Here is a 23,830-nt window from a genome sequence, read left to right as displayed (position 1 = left end):
TTCGGTACTAATGAGCGCTTCCATAATGGAAGCGCTCATTAGTATTCACTCAGGGGAATCAGCGGGGGGGCACCCGGGGGGGGCAAGGAACAACATAGGGGGGGCAATTGCCCCCCCTCGCCCCCCTCTAGCGACGCCACTAGATCCTCCCGAGGGGGCAGAATCCAAGGGGGGGCTATTGCTAGGTCTAGGAGGCAGGAGTACCAGGACCTTTTCGGCCACACTGGGGCCACTAGGGTAATTGTCGCTTTCTCCCTCTGGACTTTTTTCAGGACCTGCGGAATTAGGGAAAAAGGAGGGAAGGCGTAACCCTCCTCCTGAGCCCAGTTCTGTGCTAATCCGTCTAAAGCTGTTGGATCGTCCAGACGATTTATGGAGAAGAACCTTTCCACTTTCCTGTTCTTTCTGGAGGCAAATAGGTCGACCGTGGGGAGGCCGAATTTCTGCGTTAACTGGGAGAAGACCTCTTGGTTTAGGCACCAGTCTCCCTGTTTTAGCTGGGTGCGACTCAGAAAATCGGCTACTATGTTCTCTTTCCCCTTTATGTGGACTGCCGACAGGGATAGATGTTTCTGTTCCGCTAACTGAAAGATCTGGTGACAGTGTTGCCAGAGAAGGTACCCTTGTTCCGCCCTGATGGTTGATGTATGCCACTGTTGTCAAGTTGTCCGAGTATAGAATTATGTTACTGAAGGATATGTCCGGAGCTATCGCTTTTAAGGCCATTTCTACTGCTTTTAGTTCTTTGAAGTTCGAGGTGGCTTTCCTGGTATTCAAATCCCACCTCCCTTGCCAACCTTTGTTCTCAGAGTGGGCCCCCCAACCCCACGGGATGGCGTCCGTTGTTATTACTATCAGATCCTGAAAGGACCATGGTACTCCTGCTGAGAGATTCTCTGTCACAGTCCACCAAAGAAGAGACACTCTCGCTTCTGCGAATAAGTGGAAAATCCGGTCCAACAACTGCTTGCAGCCGTCCCATTGACGCAGGATGCATGATTGTAGCTTCCTTGTGTGGGCCTGCGCATATAGGACCGCTGGAAAGGTTGCTGTCAGGTGGCCCAGCACTGCCATTGCCCTACTGAACGAGCAGAGGTAGGATCTGAAAAGATCCCAAACATGCTCCCTGATGGAGAATATCTTGGCGGACGGGAGGAAGGACTTTTCTACTCGGGAGTCTAAAAGGATGCCTAAAAATACACAATTCTGAGATGGTGTTAGGCAAGACTTTTCCTAATTTATTTTCCAGCCCAAGCTCTTTAACAGGGCACAGGAAACTCCGATGTTTTGAATCAAGCCTTCCTTGGTCTGGGAAATAAACAGGAAGTCGTCTAAATATGGCAGCAACGGAACCCCTGACAACCTTAGGAAGGAGGCTACTTCCGCAATCACTTTTGTAAAGATTCTGGGGGCTTGAGAAACCCCAAAAGGCAGGGCTCTGTATTGCAGGTGCAGACATTCCCCCTGAACCCAGACTGCTGTCCTCAAATATTTTTGGGAGGACACATGAATTGGCACGTGGTAGTACGCGTCCTCTAAGTCCAGAGTCGCCATCCAGCAATACTTTGATAGGAGATCTATGGCCGACCTTATGGTCTCCATGCGAAATTTCTTGTAGCTGAGGAATCTGTTTAATTTCTTCAGGTTTAGGATTACCCGGAAGGAGCCATTGGGTTTTTTCACTAAAAAAAGAGGGGGAGTAAAAACCCCTGCCCCTCTCTGCCTGCGGAACCGGGACAACCACCCCTTTTCGCAGAAGCAGCAGGACCTCTGACTCTAAGGCCTGTCTCTTGACTAGATCCTTGGGGTAATCTGTCAGTATGAACGAATCCTGGGGACGGGTCAGAAGCTCCAGCCGGAACCCTTTTCCAATCCCTCCCAGGATCCAGCCGTTCTTGGTTATGTTTTTCCAGGCTGGGAGAAAGGGAGATAATCTTCCCCCTACCTGGGGTTCGGCGTCATTGCTTATCTTTGGGTCTTTGATCTTGGGGTTTAAAAAGGAAACCTCGGATTTCTTAGGAAATTTATCCTTTTCCCTTCTATCATACTGCCTACCCTTTTGCCTTTTACCTTGGTATCTACGAAAAAAGGGGGGGGCGTTGAGGAGCTGGAAAACCCTTCTTCTTGTCAGAGGCTTTTTTAAGTATATCGTCGAGGGAAGATCCAAAGAGCCTGTCACCCTCACAGGGGATAGAGCATAACCTAGCCTTAGAACCCTGATCAGCTTTCCAGGACTTCAGCCAAATAGCTCTTCTAGCCGCATTGGACATGGCGGATGATCTGGCTGAGAACCTAACTATATCCGTGGAGGCATCGGCTAAAAAAAAAAAAAAAATCGACAGCCTTAAAAAAGGTGGGAAGGGAGGCCAAAACTTCTTCTCTTGGCTTCTTCTCACTGAGATGCTGTTCTGACTGTTCCAGCCAGATATGCAGTGACCTAGAGACCCATGACGCTGCAACCGCCGGTCTCAAGCAGGTAGAGGATGATTCCCAGGCCTTCTTTAAATAAAAATCCGCTTTTTTATCCAGAGGATCAGACAGGCTACCCAGGTCATCAAACGGTAGAGCAGACTTCTTGGCAATCTTCGCCACCGGAGCGTCAACAGTAGGGGCCTTGTCCCAACAGGCTGCTACTTTCTCATCAAAGGGATATTTCCTTTTAACGGAGCTTGGAATAAAAAACTTCCTATCAGGATTCTTCCATTCCTTTTTAATTAATGCCTGAACATTCTCGTGAATGGTGAAAACCCTCTGCTTTCTGGGACCTAACCCCTGAAAGGCAATATCTGCTGTCGACTTAGCCTGTTTCACCTCTTCTAACTGCATAGTTGCTCTGACCGCTTTAAGGAGGTTTTGGGTATCTTCGGGTGAGAAATAGGAACCCCCTGTTTCTTCCTCTGCTGACGAAGTAGCGTCATTAGAGAGTAACTGGCCTGCTTCTCTTTCCTCCACGTCAGAATGGTCTATATCCGAATCCCTAATATCCGGAGATTTTTCCGGAGACCGCGGGAGATTCTTACTCAAGGATTTTAAGGAGGCTTTCACCTCAGATCTTATTAAAGATCGCATATTCTTGGAAAGGCTCTGGGACTCCTCCGCCACCAACTTATCGATACATGGGGTGCATAACGGCTTAGAATAGGAGGAAGCTAGGGGGGCCTTACATCCTGCACACTCCTTATGCTTCGTTTTAGAGGCCGCTTTTTTGGGGGTCTTTGCCACCTACACAAATCAAGCAGATAACACCCCATTAATAAGAAAAAGATACATCTCACCAAAGATCCTTTTTTAGCCCCCACTCCTCAGGACTGGTACCGGACTCGCGGGCCTTGAGGGTCCCAGGGGTTCGGCGCGTCCGTCTGCAGGCTCTGACATCTTTACTGGAAACCAAGAGCCTCTTCAGCACCACACTGTGTGCCACATCAGCCGGCTGGGTTCCCCCCCCTCTGCCCCATTTATATTTTAAAGGACGCGCCAGGGCACACATCGGCGCTTTACCCGACTTCCGGGTCAAGCCCCGCCCCCCCGCGTCGGGGCACGCGCATGCGCAGACACCCCCTCCGACGCCGACAGGAAGACGGGCAACCCGGGAGCAAGGAGGGAAGCCGCCTGAACACGGCCACAGCGGCTCCCTCAGGCCAGCGCCGGGATGTGGGGGAAGAAGCCCAGACTATAGGCAGCAGCCCCGGAGAGCATAACGCCACCTGGGGGAGGCCACCCACCGGATAAGAACCTGGGCCTCCCCCCGGCTGCAGGTGAGAACCGACGTGAAGCTTCCCAGGGACTTCCTATCCGGAGGACAGGAAACCTGAACTGGTGCTTGGTGGGGGTGTGAACCTTTTATCTTCTCAGGTTTCCTGTCCCGGATGGGAGGTCCCTGGTCGCATGGGGTGCCGTCATGGGTGAGGGGAAAGTCCGTGGCTAAATTAACGGTCTTAAACGTGGCCAGGATATCGTCCCGGGACACTCTGGTCCACATCCGTCTGTAATCTGGTTGAGACCGGAGCGCAGGAAGGAAGAGACTTCCGTAAGCACAATGGCGGTAGAGGCGGAGGCTGCAGCAGCCGAATAACCTCGCCTCAGAGTGCACCCTACCCTCCTGTCAAGGGTGTCTTGCAGACTAGACCCATTGTCTGCTGGCACCAGAGTGCATCTGGAAAGTTTGTCAATATCCATGTCCACCTTGGGAATGGAACCCCACGATTCCACCAAGGAGTTTGCAATGGGAAACATGGTCCTGAATTTTTTTTGTCAGGACACGGCCTTTTTCAGGCTTCTTCCATTCCATTCTCATAACGGAAAGGAGGGTCTCATCCGCCTTAAAGACACGCTGTGCCCGACCGGGAACAGAGGACTCCCCGGTGTCAACATCATGGTCCCCCGACCTGATGGACTTTAGCAATTTCTGGGTCTTTTCTGGTGGGAAAAAAAACAGGAAGTTAGCTCTTGTTCGTCCGAAGAGATGGAGCCTAGAGAAATTGCAGCGGGCCTCTCCACGGGCGCAGAGGTCTCCATAGGGGCTTGAGTAGAGGTAGGAAGCCTCTCGTCCAGCAGGTTGACTACGCCCTTGATGGATTCATCCACATATCCCTGGACCCACGCATACATCTCTTGCATGGTGGGTTCCGTAGCAGACTGATCTACGGCATGCCTCGCACCTTGAGTAGGGACAATTGTCGTCCAGCAGTGTACTGCAATCAAAGCAGGACAAGTGCTTCCTCTTTGAGGCCGCTTTACAGGTCTCTGGATCCTATGAGGAAGCCATCGCTGAAAAAAAGAAACAATTAATAATTCTGAACAAATTGAAACCATCGGTTGAAGCATAAGCAGAGGCCCACCAAAGTAGCGTAGTAGCAAGACCGCAAAACAAATAACTGCACAAATAGAGAAAGTACAAAGTACTAATGGGCTCTAGGAGCTAGCTCAGAAAGCATGTGCTGCCAGAGAAAGAATGAGAGACAGAAGGAGCTTTAAATAGGGAGGGCAAGGCTGAGAACTACCTCCCCCCAGACTTTTGCTGAAGGGGAGGAAGAAGGATAATAGCCTTTCGAGCCAACAGATTCAAGATACCATCTTCTAGTTTTTCTTGTAGAAGAACCGATTTTTGAATTGGGGTTACTTCGAAAACGTTTATGGTCGGAGGAAGATGAAAAGAAATACCATAACCTTTTGATATAATATTTAGAGCCATGGTAATTTTTTCCCCATTCTTTTGTAAAGAGATTTAGTCTTCCTCCCACCTGAAGCCTGGTGCCATTGCTTGGAAGCTTCCGAATTTTGGGGATTGAATGTTCGAACCCTCTGCATCTCCCAATCTTCTGACCTTTCCCTCTGGGCTACTGTCCTTCTCTATCAGATCTTTTGGACTGCAAGGAACTTTTTTTTTTTACTTCAGAAAGGGAAATTTGTTTGTTTCACAGGGAAAGGATTTTTTAGAATCCGACACCTCTTTTTTTCTTTTTTTTAAAATACATTTTATTTTTCCAATAATAAACAGTATACAAATATATGGGAGAAAAAGGAAGGAAAAAAAGAAAAAAGAAAAAAGGAGACAAAATATATATATCTCCCAGTATAGAAAAATCCAATTACAGGACAAAATATATAAATATAATACATTCATCTATTAAGACCCGTTAACCTGTAATAATAAGATGTCCATCAAAGTAGTACCAGCTTATTTTATCCCGTAAACAAGAAGTCTGTATATTTACCTTTTATACCAGTGCACGCGGATACCTGCCACTGTAATTAAGAATGTTAACTATTAAATTTAGCTTTAGAATTATATGACAATCAGTTCCACTGCAGTAATATAGTATACCACTATGTCCGGCGGTTCTTCCCTTTGTATTTAATAAGCTCAAATTCTTTAACTCTTTGCATTAGTCTTTCCCATATTTGTATTGTAGGGGCCCTATCAGACATCCAGTTCTGCATAATTACTACCTTGGCCAATAGAAATCCTTTCAACCACCAAATCTGTTCACTTTTTAGTGCTTTATGTTTAAATTCCGGGGGGAAAAGTCAGAGTATAGCAGTTTCAATAGTCACTGGGGGGCTGTTTACAGTTGTTGACCCCATGCTCGGATATATCTTTTGCCAGAAAGTCTTAATAAACGGGCAGCTCCATAACATATGGACATATCCGGCATCAAAGGAGGAACATTTCAAGCAGCAAAATTCTTTGCCTTTTTTTAAATACATTTTAGATAGAAGCCCCGGAGTGAGGTATAATCGGTGTACTATTTTAAATTGTGTCAACCGATGTTGACGTGAAAGAGAGGCCTTCTTAATATTTTGATATATCTCGCGCCATTTTGTAGTGAGTTGATTTTCCCTATATCCACTTCCCATTTATCAACGCTTTCACCTTCTCTAAAATACTTTGCAAATCCTGCCCAAACATCAGGTTACTGTGAAAGGGCAGACTACATAGTTTCAACTTAGAACTGATGTCACCTGTCCAAGATTTTAACCATAGCGCCCTTCTGGCCACATCCACTAACCCCGTGGTTCTTGCTGCCATGCTGACAGACTCTGCAGTGAAATCTGACAGGAAATCCACTGCCTTGAGTAAAAGACGGAAAGTCTTTTAATGAGTCATAAGGGGAACCTTCCTTCATAAGGGATTCCAACTGCTTTAACGATCTTCTAAGGGATCTGGCGGCTAGATTTGATTTGAAAAGGGCAGTGGCAGACTCCCAAGTTTTCTTCAGATCAGAATCCATTTTTTTTAGGGACCCCATGTCCTCAAAGGGAAGATGTCTTCAGTTCAGTAGTTTTGACTGATCAGGCAAAAGAGAAAACCGCAGCATGCTACGGTTTTATCTCCGGCGAAAAAAACGGAAGACTTGCCTGAATGCCGGATCTGCCTTTTTTTTTTTTCATAGGAATGTATTAGTGCTGGATCCGGCATTCAAAATACTGGATCAGTCCTTCCAGTCTACGCATGCGCAGACCTTTAAAGAATGAGAAAAAAAAACGGATACGTTTTGCTTGATGACACCGGAAAAACAGATCCGGTATAGCAATGCATTTTTCTGACTGATCAGGATCCTGATCAGTCTGAAAAATGCATCGTCAGAAAAAATGACATGCATTTGCATACAGTTTGCTTGATCAGGCAGGCAGTTCAGGCAACGGAACTGCCTGCCGGAATCAAACGCAAGTGTGAAAGTACCCTAATACTTTGCAAATATGTAATGTGCCAGAGCTCGGTTAGGTATATGCAATAATGGTTCCAAAAGCAATGTTGGCATGTTGCCTATCCATACCACTAGCTCATGAAACAAACAACAATACAGATTACAAATAGAAATTATTTATTTTAAAAAAAAAAAAAAAAAAAACACTAAGGGTACACCGGCAATACTAGACTTCATGAAAAATCACAAAGCGGAACAGTTCACATCAACTTTGCATCAGGTTGCTCAGGAGCGTCAAACTTAGGGTCGTTTTTTTTTTTTTTTAATGTCCAAAAAAAACTTGAAACTTTATGGGGTTAAATTACAACACTTTGTAGCAAAGTAATGTTGTCTCCTTTAAGCATAATACGACCTGTGAGGGGAAAAGAAATAAAGAAAGTCAATCACATAGCCAAATATTCCGTTCCTTGAAGAGATTAAAGGGCATCTGTCAGCAGATTTGTACCTATGAAACTGGCTGACCTGTTACATGTGCACTTGGCAACTGAAGACATCTGTGTTGGTCCCATGTTCATGTGCGCCCACATTGCTGAGAAAAATTGTTTTAATATATTCAAATTTACCTCTAGGAGTAATAGGGGCGTTACCATTACACCCCGAGACTCTGCTCTCTCTGCTGCAGTTTGATTGACAGGACCAGGCAGTGAAAACATCATTACACCTGGTCCTGTCAAAGTGCAGAGGAAGCGGCAGTTCCAGACAGAGCAGAAACTATGTGTAATGGCAACTCCCCTGTTACTCCTAGAGGCCCAATTTGCATATGAACATGGGACCAACACAGATGCCTTCAGCTGCCAAGCGCACGTGTAACAGGTCAGCCAGTTTCAAAAGGTACAAGTCTGCTGACAGATGCCCTACAACAGTGGTGGCGAACTCATGGGCCAGATTATAGGCAAGCTGGACAGGTAATCTGGGGGACAGCCAGTCACTCTTTAAATGTGAGGAATAAGTGACGTGTCCTGGCTGGCATCGCGCCCGCCCTCCAGTAGCTCTGTGTGGGCCATTGGCAACATTGCCATGCGCAGGAAAGAGTGGCGACATCAGCACGTCAGACACTACTACGCTTCTGGCTCCCGCCCTCCTCCCTGCAACCTCAGCGTGTGGTAGACTCCTATACAGTTTGGGACACCCGATTCGACGTAGGTAGGCCTCAACCCTCTATATGGACTCCATATCATGGAAGCCCTCCATTGGAGGATGAATGTAAAGAGATGAGCCATGTAATATACAGCCCTGTATATGGATGATTTATATATAAGGAGGTGATGAGATATTATACTGCTATCTAAATATCAAGGAGGTGGTGAGCTATGTATTATACCTCTATCTTTTGCATTGAGGTATCTGCTGGTCCCTCGGACACAACCTCTGATCATGTCCTTAGGAGGATGTATTTTTACTATTCTATATTGTTTACTTTGGATATTTGTGATAGATATATTTGGGACGTCCCCTTAGGCAGTTTATGACGATCATATGGAAGCTCCTGATTATTATGTTTTGATATTTTTTACCCCACCTATGACTATATGACAGGTGGTACATCTTATTGAAGGGTAGGTGACCTGTGGTCTTGGTACTCACTTTCACAATTATGGTCACCTTCACCATAGTATTTTAATCTTTTTGTCTTAATCTTGTTTTTCTAATCTCATTTCAAATAAATTTCATATTTTAGTATATACCGATTCTGGGCATCATTGCTTGGTGTTATCAGTATAACACATCGGTCATCATCGCGGCCCAAATCGCTGTGTAGCCATTTTATGTTTGTGGGCTGGTGAGGTTTACGTACCAGGGCTGCTTTTAAGTCCCAGTCAGGCTCATGTTAATGTAGGAGGAGTTTTTTCTGAACTAAAACCTCAGTATTCAGGTCAAATTGTCATGTTCGCACGTTGCGATAAATAAGTGGGGTTTGGGTTGCAGCTTGGGCCCTAAAAGGTTTGCCATCACTGCCCTATAAGATCTCCTGCCAAAGACAGTACAGTGGCCCACATTTACTAATGACAGTGCACCTAGACATGCCTGTAAAATGGGGCATTTTTTTTGCAATGTGGCATATCTAGCAGGGTGTCACTTGGCAGGGGGTACAGTCTAGGGCAGAGGTCGCACTACATTTTTTCCAAGAAGAGTATTTTTAGCCAAGGAGTAGTATGAAAGCAATACATAATACGTAGGCGCTGTACTCCGCTACCTCCGGAATGCCTTTAGAAATGAATGGAGTGGCCACTCCGGTCATTTCATAGAAGCTACAGGGGGTACAGGGCCCTCGTTTTCATGATCGCTGGGGGTCCCAGTGGTAGGACCCCCGCCAATCTAAGAGTCATCATTTATCCTGTAAATACCCCTTCAATGAGGAGTCTGGAGTGAAAGCACCGCAGGCTATTATAGCCAAGTGATAAAGTACAGTCCAATATGGTGGATCTTCCCTGTATTTTATCACTTGGCTAAATAACCTGCCTTTTTAGCAGCTTACGGTCTCTTCAGTAGCACAGTGGAGAAGGAGGGAGTCCATCCCTCCCCACTGTGACGTGGCAGCCACTGCCACCAATGGGGAGATAGCAGGGAGGAGGAGCTGTCGCCACCAATGAATGTAAAACATAAGTATAGGCAGCGGTATCACAGACCCGGCCTCAATAACAGGGCATGCGATACGATGCAATTAACCCCTCAGGTGCCACATCTGAGGGGTAAATTGCTACCGATCGCATGCCCTGTTCTTGAGGCCGGATCTGTGATACCGCTGCCAACACTTGCATTTCATTGGTCCAAAGAATATGAACTAAGTAGCAGGCTACATAGAGCGGCGCCCAGGGATCTCACTGCACTTACTATTATTCCTGGGAGCCGCTCTGTTCGCCCGCTGTGGCCCCTGGTATTTTCAACATTCAGAGCAAGGAGGAGGAGATGCCAGTGTCTCCCCTTCTCCCTGACAGCATCGCTGTCCAATCGCAGCGCAGAGCTCGGAGCCAGGGAGGATTTTTTCTCCCTGGCTCTGAGCTGTGATTGGACAGCGCTGCTGTCAGGGAGAAGAGGAGACACTGGCGACTCCTCCTTGCTCTGAATGTTGAAAATACCAGGGGCCACAGCGGGCGAACGGAGCGGCTCCCAGGAATAATAGTAAGTGCAGTGAGATCCCTGGGTGCCGCTCTATGTAGCCTGCTACTTAGTTCATATTCTTTGGACCCACAAAAGGTAATCTTAACCCCCCCCCCCCCATTATGACTGGCCACGAGCACCCCTCCCCTTCATTGGTGGCAGATTATACTGCCGGTGCTCAGATCGTTACCATGGCAGCCAGGACGCTACTGAAGCCCTGGCTGCCATGTTCAGCTCCCTGCTGCTGTGTGCACAAAACACGGGGAAGCAGGGAGATGTGTGCGATCCTATTCACCCCGATAGATCTCTATCAGGGTGAATAGGACAAGGGATGAAAAGATCCAGGTTCTAGTCCCTAAGGGAAGAAATGGTTATTAAATAAAAAGTAAAAATACTAAAAGTTTAAATAGCCCCCTTACCAGTTTTATGTATAGAATTTACAAATAAAGAACATATCGCAACGTCCAAATAAGTGTGAGCTATTAAAATATTTCTGCCTCGGTGAAGGCCGTAACAGAAAAAAAAATAATTATGATTCTATATATCTCAAAACCGCGCAATTAGCCATTTTTTGTCACGGTGTCGCCCAGCAGATGTCACTGGATGTGAGATGTATGTGGTGCTGTATTACTACTGTGACCTGCGTCTCATCTTTTCCAAGTCCTTTTTTTTTTTTATTATATGCATTTTAAATTTGGCGACTGGAACAGTGTTTTTTTCCCACATATTAGTCACATGAATAACTCACCAAGCTGTTTCCGTGACTTTGTCTTCATGTGGATTTCCTCAGCATCGTCCAAAACAAGATTCATGTACTCATCAAATCCCTGCAAATGACAAGACAATATAAATCAAAGCAACTAACCCCTGGGCTGGACAACTTGGCTACAGACACATGGGCAGGATGTTGCTACAAGCTTCAGAAGGCTTTACAACAATAACATATGCCATCAATGTCCACTTTGTGGGGTCTGACATGTGGGACCCCACCTCCCAGTTGTCAGGAATGAAAACCAGTGGTCCCTTTGGCTTTTATCTGACCCAGCGATGCCAGAAATATAATAAAGATGAGAAACGCACACCAAGCCAGTCATATCTCTCAGCGAAATGGGCCCGACTCAATCAGGGTGGATTTGATTGAAATCAGTTTTCTACATAAAGACTCATTCTTGGTGGTATAACTTATAATATGCAAGTAGATGATGATTTTTAGAATAAAGTTTCATATTAGTTTGATTCTGCATTCATAGGTTTGTAGACGTTAGGATTAAGGTATTTTTCTCAACTCTGTTCATGGTATAACATTTTTGCTGTGAAGAGGCGGCATGTGGTCTCTGCTCGGGCAAATTCAGTTTTGCAAAAGTAAACCAAGCATCTGTGATAATATCTTGTAGGCAGAGAAACTGCCCAATAATCTTACAAAAACATCTGGAAGAGCATGACATTGTGAATGGATTAATGGAATTTATTTACCCAAAAAATTACACATATAGAAACATGAACCATTTGGCCCATCTAGTCTGCCCAATATACTGAATACTATGACTAGCCCCTGGCCCCATCTTATATAAAGGATGGCCTTATGCCTGTCCCATGCATGTTTAAACCCCTCCACTGTATTTGCAGCTACTACTTCTGCAGGAAGACTATTCCATGCATCCACTACTCTCTCAGTAAAGTAATACTTCCTGATATTACTTTTAAATTAGAGGGGCAAAGGTTTAAAACTATGTCCTCTTGTAGCAGTTTCTTCTCTTCTTTTAAATATTTTCTCCTCTTTTACGTTGTTAATTCCCTTCATGTATTTAAAAGTTTCTATCATATCCCCTCTGTCTCGTCTTTCTTCCAAGCTATACATGTTAAGGTCCTTTAATCTTTCCTGGTAAGGCTACTTTCACACTTGCGTTCAGAGCGGATCCGCTCATATAATGCAGACGGTGGATCCGTTCAGAACGGATTGGTCTGCATTATATTGTAAAAAAAATTCTAAGTGTCAAAGTAGCCTCAGACGGATCCGTCCAGACTTTACATTGAAAGTCAATGGGGGACGGATCCGTTTGAAAATTGAGCCATAGTGTGTCATATTCAAACGGATCCGTCCTCATTGACTTACATTGTAAGTCTGGACGGATCCGTTTGCCTCCGCCTGCTGAGCGGAGGACAGATGGTGCCAGTCTGAGAGGATCCGCATCCACTCAGAATGCATTAGGGCTGGACGGAAGTGTTCAGGGCCGCTTGTGAGAGCCTTTGAACGGAACTCACAAGCGGAGCCCCGAACGCAAGTGTGAAAGTAGCCTAAGTTTTATCCTGCAATCCATGTACTAGTTTAGTAGCTCTTCTCTGAACTCTCTCCAAAGTATCAATATCCTTCTGGAGATATGGTCTCCAGTACTGAGCACAATACTCCACATGAGGTCTCACTAATGCTCTGTAGAGCGGCATGAGCACCTCCCTCTTTCTACTGGTAATGCCTCTCCCTACACACCTAAGCATTCTGCTAGCATTTCCTGCTGCTCTATGACATTGTCTGCCTACCTTTAAGTCTTCTGAAATAATGACCCCTAAATCCTTCCCTCAGATACTGAGGTTAGGACTGTATCACTGATTTTATATTCTGCTCTTGGGTTTTTATGCCCCAGGTGCATTATCTTGCACTTAACATTACATTTTAGTTGCCAGATTTTTGACCATTCCTCTAGTTTTCCTAAATCCTTTTCCATTTGGTGTATCCCTCCAGGAACATCAACCCTGTTACAAATCTTTGTGTCATCAGCAAAAAGACACACCTTACTATCGAGGCCTTCTGCAAATTCGCTGATAAAGATATTGAACAATATGGGTCCCAGAACAGATCCCTGAGGTACCCCACTGGTAACAAGACCATGGTCTGAATATACTCCATTGACTACAACCCTCTGTCTGCCCCTCAGCCACTGCCTAATCCATTCGACAATATGGGAGTCCACGTACAGCCTTATTCTACATAATTAAAAAACTAAATCTTTATTTCATGATTAAATAACCTTTGGATGGTAATATATTTTCCTCAAAAAGAGAAAAAAAAAAATATATATATATATATATATATATATATATATATATATATATATATATATATATATATATATATATATATATATATATATATATATATATATATATATATATATATATATGATCGACCGATATTGATTTTTTAGGGCCGATACCGATAATTTGTGAACTTTCAGGCCGATAGCCGATAATTTATACCGATATTCTGGGAATTTTCATTTTTGAAAAAAAAATTAAAATTCCCACAAATCTGCTGAAAATTAATGTTTATTGTTAATGTGTATTTTTTTTTTTGTAAATCTTTCTTTCATTTATATTTGATATTTTGGTGTTTTTATTTTTATTATTATTATTTTTTTTTTTAACTAACTTTTAGCCCCCTTAGGGACTAGAACCCTTGTCCTATTCACCCTCATAGAGATCTATCAGGGTGAATAGGAGCTCACACTGTCCCTGCTGCTGTGTGCTTTGTGCACACAGCAGCATGGAGCTTACCATGACAGCCAGGGCTTCAATAGCGTCCTGGCTGCCATGGTAACCGATCGGAGCCCCAGCATTACACTGCTGGGGCTCCGATCGGAGGAGCAGGGGAGAGGGAATCCTGTGGGGGGCGCACTGCGACTGGGGTGGGGGGGCGCACCACTGTTTAATACTGGGGGGAGGGGGGGCGCACTGCGCCACCAATGCTTAATACTGGGGGGGGGGGCTTGGGGGGGAGGCGCACTGCGCCACCAATGCCTAATATTGGGGGGGAGGGGGGGCGCACTGCGCCACCAATGTCTGATACTGGGGGGCTGCACTGCGCCACCAATGAAGCTTAATCTCCAATTTATTCATATACAGGAGGCGGGAGCTGCAGGATCACATAGCCGGCTCCCGACCTCTATGAGCAGTAGCTGCGATCCGCGGCACCTGAGGAGTTAACTACCGCAGATCGCAGCTACAGCTCATAGAGGTCAGGAGCCGGCTATGTGATTCTGCAGCTCCCGCCTCCTGTATATGAATTAATGTGAGATTAAGCTTCATTGGTGGCGCAGTGGCCATAGCTCCTCCCCTCCTCTTGTCCCCTGTCCTCCCATTGGCTGGAGCGGCAGCAGCAGCACAGGGGGAGGAGACACTGCTCCTTCTCCCCTGTGCTGCTGCTGAGGGAACACGGAGAGCGCTGTCAGCAGTGCGATCTGTGTTCCCAGGACGTTATCGGAATATCGGCAAAATAAATGCTGATACCGATAACGTTCAAAATCCTGAATATCGGCCGATAATATCGGTAAATCCGATAATCGGATATATATATATATATATATATATATATATATATATATATATATATATATATATATATATATATACATACATACATACATACACACACACATTGATTTTTATCCACCCTGGTCTCAATGGACTGGAGACGGTCATACATAGTACTTACGATGATGCAGCCTTCAATACGCATGTTCACCTGCTCATACAGCCACACTTGGATCCGAGATCTCTGCAATAGTAACAGTAAGTGACATCAGCAAAGGGAGACCACGGTATGAACAGCTGTCTGGAGGTCATCCATGTTAGGCCATGTTCACACTGCACCCTCAGACAAAGCTTCTTGCGAAATGTCTGGTGCGGTGGGTTCCCTTGGTTGCCAGCAGCTATTGTGGCGTGTTGCATCTATCTTTATTAAAGGGGGTTGTCCAATTTCAGGAGGAAACCTGACTACACAGGGGATCCATGTGCAATAAAGTAGTGGTGCACTGAAGAGGCCAGTGACTGGATGCAGCAGTCACATGCTGCTGCTGTGAGGTCATCTCTCCAGACAGGTAAACAGATCACTGTTGGGAAAATCAGAGAGGAAGTACAGAATCTGACAACTTAGTAATGAGCACTTTATTGTAGTCGGATCCCTTGTTGTCAAGTTCTCTCCTGAAACCAGACAACTCCTTTAAAGGTGTGTACTATACTTGTATTCACTCACTGTGGCTGTATACATCTGACACTGATCGCAGGTTGCTTTACATCATTGCTGATTATATATCTCCACCATTCTTCTCTTGCTTGGGTGCTGCACTGCTTTACTGCATAAGGTGTAACTTTTTTGTTCTTCCAGGATTTTTGTCTTTTTATAATTTGTGGAAGTTGGCCTACATGATGTTTTTTTTTGGAATACATTTACATATATGTATATGGGACTATAGTTTTGGGTTCATTGATGCCATGTTCACACTGCTTGGCACATATGCTGGGGAAATTTCCAAATAAAGCACCAACATACGCCACTCTACACACAGTGGCGTATTTCACGCATAGGCTGCACAGTAAAAGAAAGGTAATCAGTGCTGTCATTATGTCCTCTGGAAGACTGAAAACGAAAGTGAAGTAAGCCGGGATATCAGACTGTGGGAAACAAAAAGGTAGCCAGGCCGGTAGATGTTAAAGTAGGGCTGGACGATTGATTAAAGCTCAGTGCAGGTGGCTCCCCGGTACATGTTTTTGGGGGTTGGGTGCATAGAGCGGAGTTGTCACCTGACCTGTGACCTTTCAGACAGGGCGCTTGTTCTTGCTGCTGCTCTGCACGTGTACCTGGAAGCATGGAGCTCTTCTCACATGCATTGTCCCAGGTTCTGGTCACCTGAGCAGGCCTGGCACTACTCCTTATTGCCCCATTCATTGAGCTGCACCTGTCGGGGCCCACACTAAGTAAAGAGTGGCTGCCCAGATCCTGTCCTATGGCTAGTACATGTGCACTAGGTGCCTCCAGGCAGGTGGTCATTCATTTGTTGCTGGTGAACAGCTGTGATATCAGGGACGGGGAAATGTAAAATGCAGACTACATGTACTGGCCCAGCGCCAAATCTCTCATGTGACCTTACAGCTAGTGTTGAGCGAACTTGTGTTTTACGTTATGCATCCAAAGTTCGGGTTATCGAAGAATCCCATCATGGATTCCAAATTCTGCTAAGGTCAGTGGTAGCGGAATCCATATAGGGATACTTTGATAACTCGAACTTTGGACGCAAAACTTAAAACACAAGTTCGCTCAACACTACTTACAGCATCATGTCAGGTATAATAAAGTACGAAGAGATGGCCCTTGGCAGCCTAGCACCTCTATTAGACCTGCTGCAATCTGCATGCATTTCATCTTTGTCTGGAATATAATATAGGGTCTGTACTACATGTACAGTACAGACCAAAAGTTTGAACACACCTTCTCATTCAAAGAGTTTTCTTTATTTTCATGACTATGAAAATTGTAGATTCACACTGAAGGCATTAAAACTACAAATTAACACATGTGGAATTATATACATAACAAAAAAGTGTGAAACAACTGAAAATATGTCATATTGTAGGTTCTTCAAAGTAGCCACCTTTTACTTTGATTACTGCTTTGCACACTCTTGGCATTCTCTTGATGAGCTTCAAGAGGTAGTCACCTGAAATGGTTTTCACTTCACAGGTGTGCCCTGTCAGGTTTAATAAGTGGGATTTCTTGCCTTATAAATGGGGTTAGGACCATCAGTTGCGTTGTGGAGAAGTCAGGTGGATACACAGCTGATAGTCCTACTGAATAGACTGTTAGAATTAGTATTATGGCAAGAAAAAAGCAGCTAAAGAAAAACGAGTGGCCATCATTACTTTAAGAAATGAAGGTCAGTCAGTCCGAAAAATTGGGAAAACTTTGAAAGTGTCCCCAAGTGCAGTCACAAATACCATCAAGCGCTACAAAGAAACTGGCTCACATGCGGACCGCCCCAGGAAAGGAAGACCAAGAGTCACCTCTGCTGCGGAGGATAAGTTCATCCGAGTCACCAGCCTCAGAAATCGCAGGTTAACAGCAGCTGAGATTAGAGACCAGGTCAATGCCACACAGAGTTCTAGCAGCAGACACATCTCTAGAACAACTGTTAAGAGGAGACTGTGTGAATCAGGCCTTCATGGTAGAATATCTGCTAGGAAACCACTGCTATGGACAGGCAACAAGCAGAAGAGACTTGTTTGGGCTAAAGAACACAAGGAATGGACATTAGACCAGTGGAAATCTGTGCTTTGGTCTGATGAGTCCAAATTTGAGATCTTTGGTTCCAACCACTGTGTCTTTGTGCGACGCAGAAAAAGTGAACGGATGGACTCTACATGCCTGGTTCCCACCGTGAAGCATGGAGGAGGTGTGATTGTGTGGGGGTGCTTTTCTGGTGACACCGTTGAGGATTTATTCAAAATTGAAGGCATACTGAACTAGCATGGCTACCACAGCATCTTGCAGCGGCATGCTATTCCATCCGGTTTGCGTTTAGTTGGACAATCATTTATTTTTCAACAGGACAATGACCCTAAACACACCTCCAGGCTGTGTAAGGGCTATTTGACCAAGAAGGAGAGTGATGGGGTGCTGCGCCAATGACCTGGCCTCCACAGTCACCGGACCTGAACCCAATCAAGATGGTTTGGGGTGAGCTGGACCGCAGAGTGAAGGCAAAAAGGGCCAACAAGTGCTAAGCATCTCTGGGAACTCCTTCAAGACTGTTGGAAGATCATTTCAGGTGACTACCACTTGAACCTCATCAAGAAAATGCCAAGAGTGGGCAAAGCAGTAATGAAAGCAAAAGGTGGCTACTTTGAAGAACCTAGAATATGACATATTTTCAGTTGTTTCCCACTTTTTTGTTATGTATATCATTCCACATGTGTTAATTCATAGTTTTGATGCCTTCAGTGTGAATCTACAGTTTTCATAGTCATGAAAATTAAGAAAACTCTTTGAATGAGGTGTGTCCAAACTTTTGGTCTGTACTGTATCTGCAGAAGTCGTGCCAAAATATTCGTTAGTCCTGTGCCTAGCATAAAGTATATGTACGCTCTGCCCTCGATATATTACATGTACAGGTCCTTTTCAAAAAATTAGCATATTGTGATAAAGTTCATTATTTTCTGTAATGTACTGATAAACATTAGACTTTCATATATTTTAGATTCATTACACACCAACTGAAGTAGTTCAAGCCTTTTATTGTTTTAATATTGATGATTTTGGCATACAGCTCATGAAAACCCAAAATTCCTATCTCAAAAAATTAGCATATCATGAAAAGGTTCTCTAAACGAGCTATTAACCTAATCATCTGAATCAACTAATTAATTCTAAACACCTGCAAAAGATTCCTGAGGCTTTTAAAAACTCCCAGCCTGGTTCATTACTCAAAACCGCAATCATGGGTAAGACTGCCGACCTGACTGCTGTCCAGAAGGCCATCATTGACACTCTCAAGCAAGAGGGTAAGACACAGAAAGAAATTTCTGAACGAATAGGCTGTTCCCAGAGTGCTGTATCAAGGCACCTCAGTGGGAAGTCTGTGGGAAGGAAAAAGTGTGGCAGAAAACGCTGCACAACGAGAAGAGGTGACCGGACCCTGAGGAAGATTGTGGAGAAGGACCGATTCCAGACCTTGGGGGACCTGCGGAAGCAGTGGACTGAGTCTGGAGTAGAAACATCCAGAGCCACCGTGTACAGGCGTGTGCAGGAAATGGGCTACAGGTGCCGCATTCCCCAGGTCAAGCCACTTTTGAACCAGAAACAGCGGCAGAAGCGCCTGACCTGGGCTACAGAGAAGCAGCACTGGACTGTTGCTCAGTGGTCCAAAGTACTTTTTTCGGATGAAAGCAAATTTTGCATGTCATTCGGAAATCAAGGTGCCAGAGTCTGAAGGAAGACTGGGGAGAGGGAAATGCCAAAATGCCTGAAGTCCAGTGTCAAATACCCACAGTCAGCTGCTGGTGTTGGTCCACTGTGTTTTATCAAGGGCAGGGTCAATGCAGCTAGCTATCAGGAGAGTTTGGAGCACTTCATGCTTCCATCTGCTGAAAAGCTTTATGGAGATGAAGATTTCATTTTTCAGCACGACCTGGCACCTGCTCACAGTGCCAAAACCACTGGTAAATGGTTTACTGACCATGGTATTACTGTGCTCAATTGGCCTGCCAACTCTCCTGACCTGAACCCCATAGAGAATCTGTGGTATATTGGGAAGAGAAAGTTGAGAGACGCAAGACCCAACACTCTGGATGAGTTTAAGGCCGCTATCGAAGCATCCTGGGCCTCCATAACACCTCAGCAGTGCCACAGGCTGATTGCCTCCATGCCACGCCACATTGAAGCAGTCATTTCTGCAAAAGGATTCCCGACCAAGTATTGAGGGCATAACTGAACATAATTATTTGAAGGTTGACTTTTTTTGTATTAAAAGCACTTTTCTTTTATTGGTCGGATGAAATATGCTAATTTTTTGAGATAGGAAATTTGGGTTTTCATGAGCTGTATACCAAAATCATCAATATTAAAACAATAAAAGGCTTGAACTACTTCAGTTGGTGTGTAATGAATCTAAAATATATGAAAGTCTAATGTTTATCAGTACATTACAGAAAATAATGAACTTTATCACAATATGCTAATTTTTTGAGAAGGACCTGTATAAGAGCAAAACACAAAATCTTCATTAATCGGAATTGAGACAAAGTGTTTAATTAATAGCGCCCACAGTCTACACACGAGGAAATGTCTCCGCTCATACATGAAATGTACATTAAAAACGCAGTGTGAACATGGCCTAAAAAAGTTATTAGTCTACAGTTGATAAAGAAAAAAAAATAAGAAAAAACAATTTCAACCAAAGGGATCGTTCATAGGGTGACATTTAGCAAACGTTTTAGCCATCTGACAGATCAGATGAATAACTACAAAGAAAGATCATTGCTGGAAAAAAAAATCTTTTGAAAGTTCCCAGAAAAATCTTCCATCCATCACCAAATTTCACTGAACACATGTGGCCAGTATGAACTAAAACGTGCATGACCATGTCTGTTAAATAATCAGACAGTTGTTGCTTTCCAACCAATAACCTGCTTCTACCTAATGTGTATGGTCACCTAGGTCTGCCATGAGGCTACATTCAGTAGATCTGCATGAATAGTAGAAAAAAAAAAGATGATCTTGTACTCCACAGATCTCATAAACACAAGGTGAAGGTGGCCTTAAAGGGGTTGTCTAGCTTTTAGATATTGATATATCCTCCACACAGAACCAATATGTGAACAGGAAACTAAACCGTGGATGTCCCTGCTTAGGGCAGCTCAGCTCCCATTCACGTACACAGTCCCTGCTTAGGGCAGCTCAGCTCCCATTCACGTACACAGTCCCAGCTTAGGCTGCTTTCACACTAGCGTTTGGGTGTCCGCTCGTGAGCTCCGTTTGAAGGGGCTCACGAGCGGACCCGAACGCAGCCGTCCAGCCCTGATGCAGTCTGAATGGAGCGGATCCGCTCAGACTGCATCAGTCTGGCGGCGTTCAGCCTCCGCTCCGCTCGCCTCCGCACGGACAGGCGGACAGCTGAACGCTGCTTGCAGCGTTCGGGTGTCCGCCTGGCCATGCGGATCCGTCCAGACTTACAATGTAAGTCAATGGGGACGGATCCGTTTGAAGATGCCACAATGTGGCTCAATCTTCAAGCGGATCCGTCCCCCATTGACTTTACATTGAAAGTCTGGACGGATCCGTCCGAGGCTATTTTCACACTTAGTTTTTTTTTTTGCAATTTTAATGCAGGCGGATCCGTTCTGAACGGAGCCTCCGTCTGCATTATTATGGGCGGATCCGTTCAGAACGGATCCGCCCGAACGCTAGTGTGAAAGTAGCCTTAGGGCAGCTCAGCTCCCATTCACGTACACAGTCCCAGCTTAGGGCAGCTCAGCTCCCATTCACGTACACAGTCCCAGCTTAGGGCAGCTCAGCTCCCATTCACGTACACAGTCCCAGCTTAGGGCAGCTCAGCTCCCATTCACGTACACAGTCCCAGCTTAGGGCAGCTCAGCTCCCATTCACGTACACAGTCCCAGCTTAGGGCAGCTCAGCTCCCATTCACGTACACAGTCCCAGCTTAGGGCAGCTCAGCTCCCATTCACGTACACAGTCCCAGCTTAGGGCAGCTCAGCTCCCATTCACGTACACAGTCCCTGCTTAGGGCAGCTCAGCTCCCATTCACGTACACAGTCCCTGCTTAGGGCAGCTCAGCTCCCATTCACGTACACAGTCCCTGCTTAGGGCAGCTCAGCTCCCATTCACGTACACAGTCCCTGCTTAGGGCAGCTCAGCTCCCATTCACGTACACAGTCCCTGCTTAGGGCAGCTCAGCTCCCATTCACGTACACAGTCCCTGCTTAGGGCAGCTCAGCTCCCATTCACGTACACAGTCCCTGCTTAGGGCAGCTCAGCTCCCATTCACGTACACAGTCCCTGCTTAGGGCAGCTCAGCTCCCATTCACGTACACAGTCCCTGCTTAGGGCAGCTCAGCTCCCATTCACGTACACAGTCCCTGCTTAGGGCAGCTCAGCTCCCATTCACGTACACAGTCCCTGCTTAGGGCAGCTCAGCTCCCATTCACGTACACAGTCCCAGCTTAGGGCAGCTCAGCTCCCATTCACGTACACAGTCCCAGCTTAGGGCAGCTCAGCTCCCATTCACGTACACAGTCCCAGCTTAGGGCAGCTCAGCTCCCATTCACGTACACAGTCCCAGCTTAGGGCAGCTCAGCTCCCATTCACGTACACAGTCCCAGCTTAGGGCAGCTCAGCTCCCATTCACGTACACAGTCCCAGCTTAGGGCAGCTCAGCTCCCATTCACGTACACAGTCCCAGCTTAGGGCAGCTCAGCTCCCATTCACGTACACAGTCCCAGCTTAGGGCAGCTCAGCTCCCATTCACGTACACAGTCCCAGCTTAGGGCAGCTCAGCTCCCATTCACGTACACAGTCCCAGCTTAGGGCAGCTCAGCTCCCATTCACGTACACAGTCCCAGCTTAGGGCAGCTCAGCTCCCATTCACGTACACAGTCCCAGCTTAGGGCAGCTCAGCTCCCATTCACGTACACAGTCCCAGCTTAGGGCAGCTCAGCTCCCATTCACGTACACAGTCCCAGCTTAGGGCAGCTCAGCTCCCATTCACGTACACAGTCCCAGCTTAGGGCAGCTCAGCTCCCATTCACGTACACAGTCCCAGCTTAGGGCAGCTCAGCTCCCATTCACGTACACAGTCCCAGCTTAGGGCAGCTCAGCTCCCATTCACGTACACAGTCCCAGCTTAGGGCAGCTCAGCTCCCATTCACGTACACAGTCCCAGCTTAGGGCAGCTCAGCTCCCATTCACGTACACAGTCCCAGCTTAGGGCAGCTCAGCTCCCATTCACGTACACAGTCCCAGCTTAGGGCAGCTCAGCTCCCATTCACGTACACAGTCCCAGCTTAGGGCAGCTCAGCTCCCATTCATGTACACAGTCCCAGCGTCCTGCAGCTCAGCTCCCATTCATGTACACAGTCCCAGCGTCCTGCAGCTCAGCTCCCATTCATGTACACAGTCCCTGCGTCCTGCAGCTCAGCTCCCATTCATGTACACAGTCCCAGCGTCCTGCAGCTCAGCTCCCATTCATGTACACAGTCCCTGCGTCCTGCAGCTCAGCTCCCATTCATGTACACAGTCCCTGCGTCCTGCAGCTCAGCTCCCATTCATGTACACAGTCCCAGCTGATCAGGGGGTATCAGATCCCTACTGAACTCATATTTATGACCTAGTCATCGGTATATAAAAACTGGACAGCCCTTGAATGGGAAGGAAGAGATGAATATTCTGAGTGTACTTACATTCTGTAGATACCTGAAGATCAGATTCTGAACACAACAGGTTAAGGTAAAAACCGGAGATGCATAATACAAGGCCCCTCACACCAGAGAGCGCCCAACACCCACAGTGCTCCATGATTACAAACACAGCTCTGCTGCGCCCAGCCAGTCACACCCAGCAGCTGTACAATCACCACATACACGGGCAGCCTATTACTGGCCGCCCAGTACAAAGCGTAGCTAACACGTGAGCGCGTTCACACCCGCACATGCGTTAGGCGCTGCCCCTCTACAGCAAGAGAGCAGCTCCCCGAGTCCCAGACAAAATCCCCCAGAACAGAGAAGGATACGATGGGCTGGACCATCACTTTCTGCACTTTTGGGCCCTGTCCGCGGTACGCCATCTTCACTACAGACCAGCCGCCTGGAAGAAACCGGAAACAAAGAAAGCACCCAACCAGTCGCCGTGACGTCAGAATAGCGACGGAACAGGCGGACAGGAAGTCACATGACGTACACCCCCGGAAGTACGCTTTTCCCTCCCTTTTCTGGCCACTCCGTCCCAGCAAGTGAGGGGTTTCTCATGACGTCATCGGTGTGAGACAGGTTCGTCATGTTATCCTGTCATGTGACACCAGGATTCGTTTGGAGCGACGTTATCGCTACGTAGTCTCCTGATCTAATTGGGACGGTTTATTGTCACCAGTGAACATCTATTCGTGCCCTTTAGGTCAGACACACAGGAGGTCAATGCGAGAAACTCTCTTGCCTGAGGTTAGGGCTGCCACCTTTCCTAACGATAA

General features: G+C 46.2%; 1 protein-coding gene across 1 annotated transcript; it reads right to left on the bottom strand.

Annotated features, from left to right (window-relative positions):
• Window positions 1-7,339: 7,339 nt before the first annotated feature.
• SNRPE (small nuclear ribonucleoprotein polypeptide E) lies at window positions 7,340-23,507 on the bottom strand. Its single transcript, XM_044286218.1, has 5 exons — window positions 23,378-23,507; window positions 23,049-23,075; window positions 14,794-14,856; window positions 11,056-11,134; window positions 7,340-7,560 (listed from the first exon to the last, which is right to left on the bottom strand). Exons 1-5 carry the CDS (start codon window positions 23,429-23,431, stop codon window positions 7,505-7,507), a joined length of 279 nt encoding a protein of 92 aa, XP_044142153.1. The 5' UTR covers window positions 23,432-23,507; the 3' UTR covers window positions 7,340-7,504.
• Between the last annotated feature and the right edge of the window lie 323 nt (window positions 23,508-23,830).

This window comes from Bufo gargarizans, chromosome 3, assembly GCF_014858855.1.
Source record: "Bufo gargarizans isolate SCDJY-AF-19 chromosome 3, ASM1485885v1, whole genome shotgun sequence".
In the NCBI taxonomy this organism is placed as follows: domain Eukaryota; kingdom Metazoa; phylum Chordata; class Amphibia; order Anura; family Bufonidae; genus Bufo; species Bufo gargarizans.
The sequence above is the reverse complement of the archived record's forward strand: the minus strand, read 5'-3'. Positions and strand labels throughout refer to the sequence as shown.

What these genes read in the sequence shown, in the direction of transcription:
- SNRPE (XM_044286218.1), bottom strand. Translation starts at nt 23,431, where the DNA reads ATGGCGTACCGCGGACAGGGCCCAAAAGTGCAGAAAGTGATGGTCCAG. An exon ending in AAGTGATGGTCCAGCCCATC is followed by an intron (nt 23,076 to 23,377) that starts GTATCCTTCTCT and finishes TGTTGTGTTCAG; the next exon opens with AATCTGATCTTCAGGTATCT. An exon ending in AAAGTCACGGAAACAGCTTG is followed by an intron (nt 7,561 to 11,055) that starts GTGAGTTATTCA and finishes TTCCCCTCACAG; the next exon opens with GTCGTATTATGCTTAAAGGA.